The 15,420-nt window shown below is 39.4% G+C and overlaps 1 protein-coding gene across 4 annotated transcripts in view; it reads left to right on the top strand.

The window, feature by feature from the left end:
* ERBB4 (erb-b2 receptor tyrosine kinase 4) overlaps nucleotides 1-15,420 on the top strand; it is a 574,745-nt gene that overhangs the window by 400,894 nt on the left and 158,431 nt on the right. For all 4 annotated transcript variants that reach the window (XM_064515342.1, XM_064515340.1, XM_064515343.1 and 1 more), the window contains exons 11-13: nucleotides 1,394-1,484; nucleotides 3,008-3,207; nucleotides 14,065-14,197. In XM_064515342.1, the coding sequence (XP_064371412.1) occupies nucleotides 1,394-1,484; nucleotides 3,008-3,207; nucleotides 14,065-14,197 (424 nt within the window). The remainder of the gene's footprint in view (nucleotides 1-1,393; nucleotides 1,485-3,007; nucleotides 3,208-14,064; nucleotides 14,198-15,420) is intronic.

The following is a 15,420-nucleotide window of genomic DNA, read 5'->3' as shown; positions in this document are numbered from 1 at the left end:
TCGGAAAACCAAGACCTTCCTGTTAAGTGGGAGATATAGATCTTGGCTCCATGCCAGCAAAGTGGGGCAAATATTGCAAGGGGCAACTAGTGAGAAAAATGTTGTTGTAATGTGAGAAACAATTGTCTTCACTTGAAAGCATTTGAAAAAGGCCTTGGGAGAAAAAGATAAGCCAGTCTGTTATTGCAGCTACTTCTGTTGGTCTGCCAGCAGATGATGTTGCAAATCTAGCTCATGTAATTTAAAGATAAAAGTACAATGTGTGAGGTGGTAGCCCCGCCCATCTTTTGTGACATTTCGGTGGGGTCATGTAGTTAGAAGTCTGTACCTTCTAACAGAGTTTGCATCTTGTTTACTGTTGTTTAAGCATTCGGGGGACAGGAGGAAAGACACAAGTTTGAGTTCTCAATTGCTGATTGTGTACAGATGGGGAAATACAAAAGAACCTATTTGCACACAAAAAAATCTTTGGCCGCTGCAGCACAACTGTAGCTGAGCAGAGCTCAGCGAGTGTTTGGCATTTGTAATGAGTTCACTCCCACTTGCTTCACCTTTCAAAAGATGGGAATTGTCTGACAACAACCAGAATGATTTCAGTGAGACAGTGGCTTTATAAAAATGAAAATAAGCTCTGAATCCCTCCCTAATTAATGTCATAGGTAATTTGTCACCTGAGTATCTATAACTATTTCCATTCTTCAAGCACATCATGTAATTGACAGTCTCAGCTCTAATACTTAAGTGGAACTACCCATACGCTGAAGGATGTACTGCATTTAAGTCCTGTACTTGAACAAAATCGTAGGCAACAGCACTCTGTAGATGTCTGTGTAACACAAAATAAATAGTTCCACTTGCTACTTGTGTGTAAGAATGCTCTTCAGTGAAGAACTGTCCTCAGACACATTCACAAGTGGATGTGAGGTCTTTGTTTAAAGAAAGTTCTGTTATCTTCAGATAACATCAGATAGCATCAGAATAGACTTCTCAACTTCTGTCCCAAGTCTCTAGCACATCTTAAAACTGCTGTACTAAATTCAGCCAAATCTTCATTCTGTCTCCTGCTCTTGTTCAGAAAAGGCTGGGAGGCCTTGTGAATTTTCAACTTGGGTATTTCAGATTTGCCCTAATTATGGGTGTTGAGAGTGGACCAGTGCTGAGGTTGCTACTGTAACAGTGCTATAATCCTTCTTTGCTTTCCTGAAGGAGACAGTGCTGAGCAGGCTGATGTATTCAAAGAACTCTGCAGCATTCATTATCTACTTACTACTTTTTCCCAAACAAGCACAGCCTTTGGGTTAAAGGCTGAGCCTGTCCTAATGCATGTATGTGATAAAGAAGACTTTATGGCTGAAATGATGGACATTCATATGTCTATTTCTTTCTCCTTCAGGGTATTTGAACATACAGTCGTGGCCTGAGAATATGACAGATTTCAGAGTGTTTTCTAACTTGGTAACTATTGGTGGAAGAGCTCTGTATAGGTAATGTGTACTCCCTATTTATGGAATCATTTTGCAGTGTTATTACTATTCAAAGATTCTCTGTTTAGTACCATAGAAGGCAACATCCTTTGGGAAAGGCATCATAAATTCATTTGTTTTCTGTTACCAGGGAATTCATTAATAGTATTTTTGTTTGATCATCCCTTGTTTATAATAACAATAACTTTTGAACATAGTGATTAAAAAAAAAAATCAAATGTCTTGGTTCACTTTTGTCCAAAAAATACTTTTTATGGTAGCGTGCCAAGTGGTCATAATCTGCCCTCAATTTTAAAACATTTTATGAATATGAAATATAACTTTAAAAAAATAATAATAATAGAGCTTAACCTGGTTGTCTGGCAGGTTGTACTGTTCATTGAAAAATTCTGATTCAAAGTGCAGACTCGTGTGTCCACAGAATGATGTGGTCTTAAGAAGCAATAGGGACACATAGAAGGAAGATCACCGAGATGTACTTTGCAGATGGAAGCCTGCATCAGCTCTGTATTTCCATTTTTACAAGTGCTGTTTTGGTATGAAAGCCGATATGGACGAGTTGGTTTTAGAGAGAAGGAAATACAGCGAGAAATAATGGGGGAGTGCCACAATATATTTATATGCTATATACAGCAGCCGCTGGTTCCCGGTTGTGTAAATGGAGTAAATTAGTCATGGGATTCTGCTGACATCTTAAACAACAGCCCAAGCAGATTATGAATAGCAGTGAAACCTTGAGATTGAATTGCAGTCCAGGATTCTGTTTGGAAACAGCAATTTTTATTAAGAACAGCTGGAAAACAATTATAATCATTTAATAGAATAACTTAAAAGATGCTCGGAAACTGGATATTGGCTTTGCTAATTTTCAGTCATAAAATACGTGCAGTCATTTCCATGTTACACAGACAATCATTTACTGTTCCTTTGATGAAGAAAGATAACCACATATTACAATAAAAGAAAACTGAATTGTAGAAAGTGGACTCAAAGAGTTTCCTTGAAAATAACAATTTCTTCCTGTATTACTATAAATGACATTGATTTGATGCCTGACAGAAGGCTTTAATATACTATGCATGACTTTGTCCACTTCTCCATATCTTATAAACTGTCAGAGTATTAATTCCATCTTCTAAAAAAAGAAAAAAGATTTCTGTATTTTCTTTAGTTTTCACATCAGCATTTCATTAAAAAAAAAAAGTAAGTGGATGAAATGGAACTGTGTGCAACTTACTAGTAGCTCTGACCCATTTGGCCTTGTGTTGTGAGCATCACAGCTTGTAGTATCATAGTTCTCAGAAGGCTCATAATTTTCTAGGCAATAAAACAATGTGTGTTGGCTCATATAATACTTGTTGTCATTTTTATCACACCAAAATAAAAGCATTCTGACCAAATTTCAGTTTTGCAGAAAAGGTCATCTTGCCATTTGAAAATCATTCTAGTGGGAAATTCCCAACCAGCTGTAATAAATTCCACCTTCTGGCAATAATTCCTGTTCTCTTTTGTTTTCATGACAGTGGCCTTTCTTTACTCATCCTGAAGCAGCAAGGCATTACCTCTTTGCAGTTTCAGTCCTTGAAGCAAATCAGTGCTGGCAACATCTACATAACCGACAACAGTAATCTGTGTTACTACCATACTGTCAACTGGACCAGCCTCTTCAGCACGCCCAGTCAAAAGACCGTGATTCATCGAAATAAAAAAGCTGAGAACTGCAGTAAGTACTGCTCAGTGCATATCTTTTTGCTGTGACTGGCTCACTGGTGGAAAAATGTTATAACTACTGAAGGGATGCAGTGCAGAGAGCAGGACAGAAACCTGGCTGGTGTGGCTTGGCATGAGCTCCAAGGGCATCAGTGGCACTGTGATGATCTGCAGGATCTGAGAATTTGGTCTGGTCTGCCGCTGATCAGATTTGTAGGCAATTGAAGTGTTCCCAGGTATGAACAAACAAAAGGGAGAAGAGAGGGCACTGCTCCCTTACATTGATTTGAACCTCCCAGTATTAGAAATCCAGTTTCACAAATACGAATTCTGAAGGCAATAAATGGGCAGTGAATGTCGTGTTCCTGAAAAGCATTGATTTGACCACTTTGAAAGCTAGAACCCTCTCCTTGTGGAATGAGACTAGCATCTTCTGCTTCTCCTACCCTGCTTCACTGAAGCAGCCCTGTCTTTTTTAGAAAGGTCAGTTCTGGGACTGTTTTCGATCACTGAGTTCCTCCTTTTTGTCCTTGGCCTATCCCGTAAGGTTACTAGCAGACTTTTCGTTGGGGCTAATTGTCTTTCTGGAAAGCTTATGTGGCAATATCTGAAGTGAGATCACAGTATCAGAAAGCAAATGAGTTGTATGCAGGTGATGAATCAGTTCAGTTATCCTGAAATCAGACTGAAACTTGCATTAGTACAATCATATTGTGGCTGCAATATAGTTCTTTGTAAGCATCTGTTAGACTCCTAGCAAGAGGAGATTCATTATACTGCTGTATGTTTTAAGTGATATTTCTTGGGTTTGTGCCTTGACCAGCCAGAAATGTTTGTTTTGAGATTTTTCAGGCTGTGGTCCCACTTTGAACTTAGTCTTTTAGTTCTTTTCCTCCTCCATTTGAAGTCCTATTCTATTTTGCTTTGAGAGAATTTGTGGCTGTGCTCATCACTGTAGTATGAGGGTACCTTCCAGTTTTGGGTGAAACTATACATGTCACCTCCGCTCCATTAGTTCTCTCATTTCTTCTGCCATTTGAGAGCTACATGAAGTTGGAAGTCCTGTTTTGGTACGTCTGTGTTTTTGATTATTTTGGTGTTTCTCTCCATATAAGTTAAAAAAGTGAAGGTTAAAGAAATGCCTTTTGCTGTTGAAGTAGATAATGAAGTTGTGATCATGCCAGAGGGTGCAGAGGGAAAGAGTTCCTTAACCTCCAGCAGGCCACTGTCCTGCTTGTAAACTGCAGTATGCTTTATCCTTTAATGTAAAATATTCTGCTATGTCAGACAAGGACATGTTGACCAGAGTTTTCTTTGGTAGGAGTATTTGGGTGTATCTGTAAAATATGTCTCAGGCCTTGGCTGTAAAACTATGGATTAAGCCCTTTATGTTTGGTAGAATGTTTTGTGGGAAGCTAATACAGAAAGTGAAGGAGGAGTGCAGTGTTTGCTGCTACTTCTGTTCTGAGGAGGTGCAAGGGGTGTCCTCTGTGCTAAATAGCTCATGCCCTGACATGCTCCCTGCTGTAGTCCAGCCAGGAGGTAACAAAGCCTGAGTAAATGGAACTGACTTGTTACATGTCAGGGTAGGATGGCTCTCCTAGTCATCCAGAGTTGATCAAGCCCATGATGACACCACCAGGGAATGAAGTGTCGATGAAGAGTCCAAGAATAGTCCTGAATACTGAAATAATTTAACCAGTTATGGGACAGTCTCTCTCTGTTTTCAGTTGTCTTGTTCTGGAATAGCTCTGGTTGCTAAAAACCTAGGAGGTTTGTATCATTGGCTTAATGGAGTCTGTGGTGTTTTTCATTTTTTTTCATATCAAGGCCTTTGTTTTGTATTATTCTGAGGGTGAATATTATTTGAACATTGAATAAAACCAACCTTGTGAAGGAAAAGCATACATTTTCTGTCACTGTCTGCTCCTTAAAACTTTGAGGAAAGCTCCTGACTTCCCATGAATAACTAGTATCTACCTTCAGTCTTGCCAGACGCAGCATGTGTAGATGGCCTGTAGTTCCAGGATGCAGTCTGTTTTTTGCTGCCCACCACAAAGAAAGCCTATTCTGAAAAAAACATAAATTATTTCGCAAATAGAGATGGTACCAAGAAAGGGAATCGCATCTGCCCAGGGATGGTAGAGTGTTGGTTGCTTTTCCCTGATTGATTGAGTTGGAGTGGAACAGGATCAACAAGTGTTGGGGAGAAGTCTAGTTCTGTCCTAGCAGTCGAGTAAAAGGTGGATTTTGTATTTCACGACTGGAAGTATTAGCCCTCTGAGATTTCATATAGGGGATTTTTGGACAGAACAGAATGTGGCTGAAGAAGCACAAAGTCCTGACGGTTATGCAGGAATCGGTAGGGTTATATTCTGAGGTCCCACTGGTCCCATCTTGCTGTGAGGTATATGGACCTGTGAACTTTCTGGAGAGTGCAGGATTCTTCTCTAGCATATGAGTATTCTTTCACTGCCATACAAAAAACTGCTGGCTGGGGGAGAAACATCTTGTTCTTGGTGCCGTCTGCCATTTTCAATCAGTAGATTGGCTAAAGCAGGCTGATGATAATGTTTCATTTAAGGAAACGGCAACCAGCCCTCTTCCATCCCTAGAGATTTAGTATGAAAATGAAAAAAGTGGTAATAGGGTAACATAGTCCTTGTAGCTCACAGCGCAATGGTTCCTCTTTGCATCAAGCTCCGTATAACTTAAAGGCAGTACGTTAGACAGTGATGGAAAATGGCTCTGAGGTGAAGTTCGTATTGTGCTTTTCCCTCCATGGAATAGTGTCTCATTAGTTTTGCTGGTTTTGAGTACTTGGGGACATAGCAGAACAGAGTAGTTTGGAAGATATTCCCATACTGGTTGTCAGGACTCCTTTGTCAAATACCTCTTTGCCCTTTCCTGTGCTGTGTAAGTTTGGGTGCCTTGGAAGTGCCCGCGAGTACTGCAACATGGGATTCCTGAGCAAATGGAAACTTGGATCTATTGTCAAATCATCCTCTTGCATTGTAAGCCTTGTCACCACATTCGCACATAAAGGGAAAATTTGAATTATTTTGACATTTAACCGATTGAATACTTGCTATAATAGAGACTTTTTTCGAGGTGAAGAATACTCTTACTCTTTTATGAAATTTAACACTGTATAAGAAATCAATAGAATATAAATGGCTCCAAGGTAAATTTTATGCATGGAATTTGTTTTTACTTCATGAGGAAAACAAATCTCTTTCATTTCATTTCAACAAGTCACGATGTAAACTACAGTACCATGGAGCATATGGCCTCTAACCTGTGTTTATTAAATGGACTGTATTTAATGAATGTAGGCCAGGGCCAAATTATTCTGACTGATCAGAGAACAGTGCCTTAGCTAACTTCCTGAATCCTAAAGGGGACGGTGGTTTTTTCTCTCTGTGCACATATATGTGAATGAACTGATTAATGTTTTGTGACATTAGATGCAAACAGCTATCCTGCTGCTTCAGCTCCATCAATCGGTACCTCTCGAGTTAAATGGATTCTGTTGCAGGTTAGATATCTAACTAAAATCTTAAAAATCACTTGGAACAAGACAGAATTGTCCCTTAGAGCCAGGTGCAGTCCTCTAGCACCTTTTGAAACAGCTGTGATTTAAAAGATAGGTCATCAGACTGGGATTTTGGGGAGTCTTTGACTCAGAGTGACTGGCTGGATGTGTGTGATCTGGGCGCAAGCCCCTAGGATTTGAATTCCCGCCTTTTGGTTTTCCTGCCTTTCTAGACCCTGATCCTGCAGATGTTTGGGCATATGCCCGTGCCTCTCTGAGTGGCAAATAAGACCCATCAGAATGGTGAAGGTAAACACACAAGGAAATATTTGCAGGATCAGGACCTAATGTCTGTGGTGGAAATACTATCTGTTTGCATGGTAACTAATAGAGTGTGAATTGTTAGCAGAAAGCATGCATTAAAGTGTTTTTGTTCGTTTGTTTCTTATGAAGAAACAACTATGGACCGTGTTAATTATTAAAGCCACTCTCTGGTGTGTTAATTATTAATCCTTTGTACTTGTTGAGTCACTATCAGCTTGTTTTTGCTTTCCTCCTACATAGTGATTACTAATGGTTTAAAGCAAGTTCCAGAAAACATGAAGCTCATGTAACAGCCTCCAAGATTACTCTAGTCAGCATCATGTTTTAGTGACTTTCATGAAACATCGCAATAGGCGATGATACTCTGTGAAGATAACTGATGACAGCGTCACATGTCTTTCCTGTACTATTTAATGCCATGTTCAGCTGAGTCTCTAAGCTATTAAAGTCAGTGAGAAAATATTGAAAGTTGTTGAGGAAGTTAAATACTTCAGGAAAAGTTCAGTCTATAGTAATGTTTCCTGTTTGTGATAACTGACGTTAACATATTAATCAGTAGAGTTTGGCAGAACTCTGATTATTTCAGTGAAGAAGATGAAGTGAAGATGATGGATCTCAATCAGTGGAAAATGCTACAGAATTGTCCAGGACACAAAATGTTCTTTATATTCCTGGCCCTCAGAATTATCTCATCTTGCTGATTGTGCCACCTCTTAAGAATCTTGAAGTAGTCACCAAATATTTTGTGAATTCACATATAAAGGGAGGGCCACCTCTGAGAAGGCTTTTCCAAAAGCTGGTGAAGTCTGGGGTAAACTTTCACCCTGTGTGCTTCACTTGTCTGTAGAATGTTGCAAATATAGGAGGAGATTTTTTTTATTACTATTTTTAAAAAGTCCATAAACCTCACAATTCCCTGTTGTGACTGTATTATTTTGCTAGTACTGTCTCATGCAGTGCCCAGGAGGGTGGGTACCCAGGAGCGTGTTCTCTCGCTTCCCACCTTCCCCACACACATTCAGGGAAAGGAAAGTCAGTGTCCAAGCATGAGGGCGCAGGGCACACCGAAGGAAGCGGTACCTCCGAGGCTGAGCACCATGGGAAGGGCAGCAGTAAGTGATTACGAGCGAGGAGCTTGTGTGCAGCACAGGTCCTGTGAGAGCCTTCAGGACAGACTGGACTTGCAGGCGGGTTGCAAGAGATGATTCAAGGACAAGCTGAGGCTTCAACAGCCATTGTACCTGTACCTATATATCTAATGTATACTTTAAATTCTCTAATACTGTAATACTACATACAGTTTATGCATAAAACTTACTACATAATGAACATTATTAATGCAGAATTAATTACTATAAAGCTACTAAAAGTTATAAAGACTATAAAGTTACTTGCTAGAGATTGTGCTCTAGTAGTTAGATTTTACCATTGCTCTCTGCTGAAGTGAACAGTTAACTTTTTTTTCCAGCACAGGTTTTTTAATGGAACAATATCAGAGGTGACTCATGTTAGATATGAGTACACACTAAATAAATTAGAGAAAATACTCTTCTGTACAAAGTTTTTAAAATACACCTTTCAGCTTTAGAAACAACTGCAGTGTACAGCGAAACCTTTCTAGGCAAAGGTTGTTTAAATGTGATCATTATGAATTGTATCAATTTAGCTACCAATTAACAGCTTGAATAAATGATTGCACTCATTATCAGGCTTGATGCAAAGGTAATTGAAGTCTGCGGGAGCTTTTTATTGAGTTCAAGGAGCTTTGGATCAGGCCCATAAGTAAATAGCCAAATAATAATAATTTTTCTTTTTTTAGATGGCTAATTTTCTTCTGTCCCATCTAGTTTGTGGAAGCACATTGAGCCTTTCTGCTTCTAACCTGTGTGACCCCATTAATTGAGAGTTTCAGAACAAGTGCTCATTCTCTATGAGTTCCTATCAAAAGCGTTATTGTTCGCTCTTTCCACATAGAGCCATGTGATATACTAGAGCTTCAGAACATTTTCAGTCCATGAAAATGCCAAATAGTACATCTAAAGTTGAAACATTTCTTAATCTCCCCTATAATTAAGGAAGAGGTTTTGTAAGTTGTCAAAAAAAATCACTCCTTTCTTACCAAGATTCATTTGTGAAAACATTTCTATGACTTAGTAATAAGCAGAAGGAAATAGTGATTTAATTTTTTTAACTGTTGTCTTTTTTCGTACAGGCCCTGCGTTGGCTAGATTTCAATAGGGTAATCTTGGTTTTCTTCACTGAAAAGCTCTCTAGTTTCATTTGCATAAGGTTCACTCAGTATACTTTCTGAGCTGTCTTGCAATAGTGATCCTTGCTATTCGCAAGAATATTTCAATGTAACGCTGTGTGTGTAAAGAAATCCTCATCCTAGAGTATCCTAACAGTGATAACAGTAAAGAAAAGCAAATCACTAGTAATAAAAACAAGGTTTCGAGTTACAAAACAAGGCGAGTAAGCAGATAGGAAACTGCCTTTCAATCACCAGCTAGTATAAAACAGAAAAACTGAGGCTGTTCTTAGGATCAGAAATGAGAACAAAGAGATCTGTTAAAGCAAGGGGTTTTTTGTTTTCAACTTGCAAAGTAAGTGCTTTAAGACAGTCATTGACTAGAAAAATAAAGCTATCTGTGTATCAAGTTTGTGTATTTTGGTAGGCTTTTTGTTTGGCTTTTTGGGAGGTGGCGGGGAGGGGGTACAGTTTGCGCCTGAAGCTCAGATTGTCTGTTAATTCCATGTGTCCTTGTAACAGGCAGTGTCAGGCAGGACTGGTGTATTTGTCTGGGCAATGTCAGTCACATGTCACAAGACTGGATGAGATAAAGGGAGATTGGCAGGGCCAGCCATGAAGTGCTGGAGTCTGCTCTAAATCCCAGGCCGCAATTGGGGTTGCCCTTAGGACAACTAGCTGGATCGTGCAGAACCTGCTCCTGGGTGCTCCTGTAGGCCCTGAACATGAGACAGGGAAAACTTGGTCTTTTAACACCAAGTCAATGCCCCTCCTGAACTCTGCACCATACAGAGGCAGTGTGAGACTGAAATATTAAAGGTATGTCTAAAACAGATGCAAAAGGAAACATTGTGTTGTTGATATATGTAGCATTTGCAAAGATCTGGTGTAACTCCTTTGACTTCTGAGAGGTTTAGTCAGTGGCAACATAGTTCAACTACTGAGGCTATAAAATGTTGCCATACTAAAAAAGAAAAAAGGAAAGTTCTGGTTAGGACGGTATTGATGAGCTTGTGTGTTTCATCTCTGCTCACTGGCTTTGTACTGTGTGGTTCCTTCACCTGGACCTCAACAGAATGACTCCTGATTTACAGTACACTTCATGGGAAGAGAATGAGACACTCTTATGTAATGGCATGCTAAACAACTCAGGCCTCTAGCCACTGTGCTGGAATCTGTGAGAATTACTGCATTCAAACAGAAATTAAATGGCCACCTGGAATTATTTTTAAATTGTATTATTTTATGTTTGACTATAGCTGGCGTGCTTTGAGGCAAAAGAAAAGAAGGGAGATACCTCTGAATACTTTCTGGGTGTTGTCAGTAAGAAAATACATGTGATTTAAAAGAAAAGAAAAATTATTCTGGCATTCCAGCCTTGATAAGACATAGGTATGCAGACTTCATATTCTAGTTTACTTGTGGTATTGTATTGAATAAAATAGTGCTCAAATTCTGCTGAATTACAGATGTTGCCTAGCAGAGCCATGTGGAGTCAGCACCAGCACTATACAGGCAGCAAGCATGCTGGCTAGCAGGTTTGCCTCCTAGGGCTGGAGAACATCAGGTCTTTTATTAGTTCTCAGGCTGCCTGGAAAGATAGAAAGGTGAAATGGCGTTTCTCAGCACTGAATAATGAAAATGTTCTAGGCAGAAAGAGGAACAAGTAAATGCAGAGCTGCCATCCTCAATCTCGATAAGTCAAAATGTCCAACTGCAAGAACGAAGGAAACGGAGGAGAAGCTTCTCTCCTCCTGCCTCCTCGTTACGTGGGCTAGAAAAGGGAAGCCTTCAAATGTGCCCTGTATGTAGTTGTCACATAATTTTTTCTCCCCTAAGAAGTGCTGTATAATAAATTCAGTGGTCAAAAAGCAGGATGGCAGTGGGAGGAAGGATAGGATAAGTAGCACATCTCAAAGGAGAGCCCCCCGCCATTATGGCAGGAACGTCTTCCAGGAGAAAGGTGCAGGAATTGCCTTGTAACAGACCGAGGAGGACGTGAGCCCAATGTGCCATATAGATCAGAAACGTGTTTGACGAACGTGGTGCTGACATCAAACAGTGCTGTGTGATGAAAAGAGGTGATTAAGGAGCAGTTAGAGAGCGAATCAGTGTATGAAGCAGTGTGCTCTGCTGTACAGTAGGCTGCTGTGACAGATATTCAGTGGGTTCCTAATGGGGCACAGTAGGTGTTCTGACTTGTGACATTAAAGTGGAACAAATGTTTCCGCACCCAGAAGAAATTAAATGTGGTATGTTAAACACGGTAGCACAGAATAACCAGGGTTAAAACATGCTATGGAGAGCAGGAAGCATCTTCCTGCTAACTTTTTCATGATTTAGAAGGGCTTTGTGCCTCTTAGCTACTAAAACTCAATGTATTTTTTAACCGTTACGGAAGATTGTAATGGACAATATCTAACTGCATTCTTCTAGCCTTGGCAGTGGAGATAAGACCATCAGGTATCCTGAAATGAAAACAGGGTATAGTTTTTTCCCCAAAGCATCTTCCTGTATTAGAAGAAATGCAGAAAAGTACTGTCAGACAAAACTACTTTTTTTTATTTAATATAAAGCTGCCAGATGACTTTTTGTGTTTTGCAAGAGGAGTTTCTCTTGATTTTTGCTGTTGCCCCTCTGTAAATGTGTGCTATATATATACTGTTGATGTTTTATAGGTATATTGGGCGGGGGGGGGGGGAGGAATGTTCCTGATTGGACATACTCATTTTAAGAAATTTGAGGGGATTCAGTAGAATTCTACCAGCAAATATACTTTTTAATTTATTATTTGATATTTCCCTGAGGTTGTTTTCAGGTGGATTAATCCCAGTTGGATAAAATGTTTCAAATAGCACAAGGGCGAATTCAAATGAAGAGCTCTACCCTTTCAAGGTGGTGGGTTGTGACTGAATCAGAGTAACTAGACCTTCAAATGCTGGAGAGAGAACACTTGATTCCTTTTGCTCATTGCTTGTTTTCTCCATCTGTCCCACCTGAAACCATCTTTTATTATTCCATCTAGATCTCTATGTAGTGAAGGATTTATATAAAATAAAATTACAGAATTAATGTGTTGGTTGAAACAACCTTTCCCTCACCTTTTGTTCATTTTGTTTATTTAAATTGAATTTTGGTTTTGAGACAGAAACAATTTTTTATTTTGTGTATTTAATAGTGTTTAATATAAAAGGCTCTTTGGCTCTTTATGTGCCTTTGTAATTAACCAATAAAAAGTCACAGTAAGTTTTGGTAGTTTCCTTCAACTTTCTCCTGTCATCCATAAGTTTCATTTCATGGTGTACTTGATTCGGAGGTAGTGTTTTGTGTTTTAATTTAGTAACCCTTCTATGAACTTGGCCAATTGCTTTTCGAAATCCTGTAAATTTTTGGTGATTACCATGCCCCCTGTCAGGAAGTTCTGCAGCTTAAGCTACTCTTTGAATGAAGAAAAGTCTGAGATTTGAACCCTCTCAGGTTTCTGTATCTTTGAATGCCCATGAGGGACTTGGAAGAAGCAACCAACAGTTCTCTTTATGCGTATCATCTTCTTGCCATTCATGGTTTTAGAGATCTTTACCATGCTGTTCCTCACCCATTTCTAGGGCTACTAGTTTATTTACTCCTGGTAATAGAAGCCATTCCATAGTTTTGATTAAACCTGTTACACTCTTTTAAACCTTTCTCTCATTCTACTGTATCCTTTCCAAAAGGAACAGACCAGAACCGCATGTAGTACTCAAACTGTAGGTGCACAGTATATTTCTGTAGCGGTAAGATAATTATTTTCTTTTTTTCCTCTGTACTATTTCTAGAAAAACCTCAGCATTTGATTAGCTTTTCTGATCACTGCATATTGACCTGGCACTTCATATAACTGCTGATGTTAATCCTAAGGTTTTTGTTCTTGAGTTATAGTAGTCAGCTCAGAGCCCATTATTCTATATGTAAAGTAAGCTTTGTTTTTTTTTCTTTTCTCCCCTTTTTCTCATCTGCATTATTCCACATAAAGCACCTTGTATTAAACCAATCTCCGTTTTCTACATGGTTGCTTCACAGAACTTGTTTTGTGCTTTGTGAGTCATGACTTCCCGTTACCAAAGTCATGATTCTTTTTCTGTGATACACTGTACATATCCATGTGTCCTTTAACCTGCTCTCTATAATCATTTCTACCAATTGCAAAACAGCTCGTTTCAAACAAGGAAAACTCATTTTAATTCCTGAGCATTGCTTCTCTGATGACACTTTGCAGTGTAATGGACTTGGTAACATGTGATGTTGGCTTATCATTGCTTCTATAATCAGTGCTTTATTGTTAAGGGTTCAGTGCTGAATAGTTTTGGTAATTTTATTCTTAGCCTGATTTGAGAATACAGTTCATCAAGTAGGGTAAGAGAAAGATTAGCTGCTCTAGAGGAACAGTGATGAAGTTAGAGGATATGTTCCCCTTACGTAGCCTGAAATTCTGTAACATCTTCAAGGCTGTCAAGGTTGGAGGCCTCTAACCCTCCACAAGAATGAAAAGATTAGAGGAATAATGCAAACATTCATAATTGGAATCTAAATGGGATTTTGCCACCTCTTCTCTGTGCATGGCTTATCCTGTGTGCAAGAAAGAGTTGGCTCTTGACTTATGAGGGATTTTCTTGTCATTTATTTTGAGGGAAGTATTTTCTGTTTCGGGTGCTGGATAAAATGTTTTCCCTTTGGATTTTGGAGGTCTATGGAGACTTTAATGACAATGTCCTCTCTGTCTGCAGCTGCTGATGGAATGGTGTGTAATGAGCTATGCTCAAGTGACGGCTGTTGGGGGCCAGGGCCAGACCAGTGTCTCTCCTGCAAGCGCTTCATCAGGGGAAGGACCTGCATAGACTCATGTAATCTGTATGAGGGGTAAGATGCTTCCCTTGCACTTTTCCCTAAAAATGCTGATTATGTTGTTCAGAACTTAAATGAATAAGTTACCTTGTTCTTACATTAAGCAGTATCTTGTTTCATTGGCAGTATTACTGATTTGGAGTAAAATATGCTGTGGGATAAGTTTAAACATTTCAAAATCTAAAGTTGAGTAGAGGGATTTACCTAGTATTCTACCAGCTAAATTTGCAGGCAACATCACAAGTTTATTGCAGCTTTTGCATTCCTGAAGATGTGAAGAATTTGTTTTAGGTGGAGATACCTGAAAATAAAACCCTGTTAACTCTATTGGAATATTGACACCCCTGCTCAGAATAGCATGAAGTTATATACTTTCAGATCAGTTAGATTTAGGCATGTTGTAAAGAAATTCTCTGAATAAGGACCTCAAAAGAGGAAAACTGACTCTCTATTTTTTCATAATGCACTGTGTATTTGTACGCAGCTGTAAATAATAAAAATAACTTGAGTTCTTTCCTCCTTTCTTGTTCCCACTGAGGCATGTGCACCATCTTTTCCAGGGGATGGATGGGGGGTAGGCCCACACACCACAGAGATAAAGCTGGCTGAGTCTTTCTTATGACAGAAAAGTAAAGCTAAACAGCTTATGTTAGTTGCAGCAGAAGCAATTAATAAGTAGGCTGTGGAGGGAAGAGGTGGAATTTTATTTCCCATGTAACAGTATAGCAAGGTCCCTGGCACTTCTTTTATAAAAAGGGTAAAACATCTAAATGATTTTCATTCGTTTCCCCCTACCCCCAAGGTCCTATTTGAAAATAAAGTCACTATATATATATTCTTTTTCTTTCCCTGTCTTGGATGCCAATTCATGTGACTGTTGTGGAGAGGTTATTGAATGAAATCCCAGAAGTACTTGAAAATACTCTAAACTCTTCTTTCTGGAGAATGCATGCAAAAAAACCTTGTCAGAGTACAGTTTTATGTGCTTAACAGCCACTTCCCAGCCCCAAATTTGCAGGCCAAAATTATTTTCTCACGCTCACCAGAATAAATTGGGCCAAACTGAATGAGATTCTGTATTGTTTGTTGGCCGGTTCCAACATGAACCGTGTCTCAGCGATGTTGCTAGGAGGCTCTGTGTTCACATGGTGTGACTGGCTGTCAGGTCACGATTTCTGAACTGTATCAGTTGGGGAATGGGATTTGTGACCTGGTCTTGGGGCTCCAGTACATCAGGG

Source organism: Dromaius novaehollandiae, chromosome 7 (assembly GCF_036370855.1).
Source record: "Dromaius novaehollandiae isolate bDroNov1 chromosome 7, bDroNov1.hap1, whole genome shotgun sequence".
NCBI classification, from domain to species: Eukaryota; Metazoa; Chordata; class Aves; order Casuariiformes; family Dromaiidae; genus Dromaius; species Dromaius novaehollandiae.
This window is presented reverse-complemented; position numbering and strand designations above follow the sequence as displayed.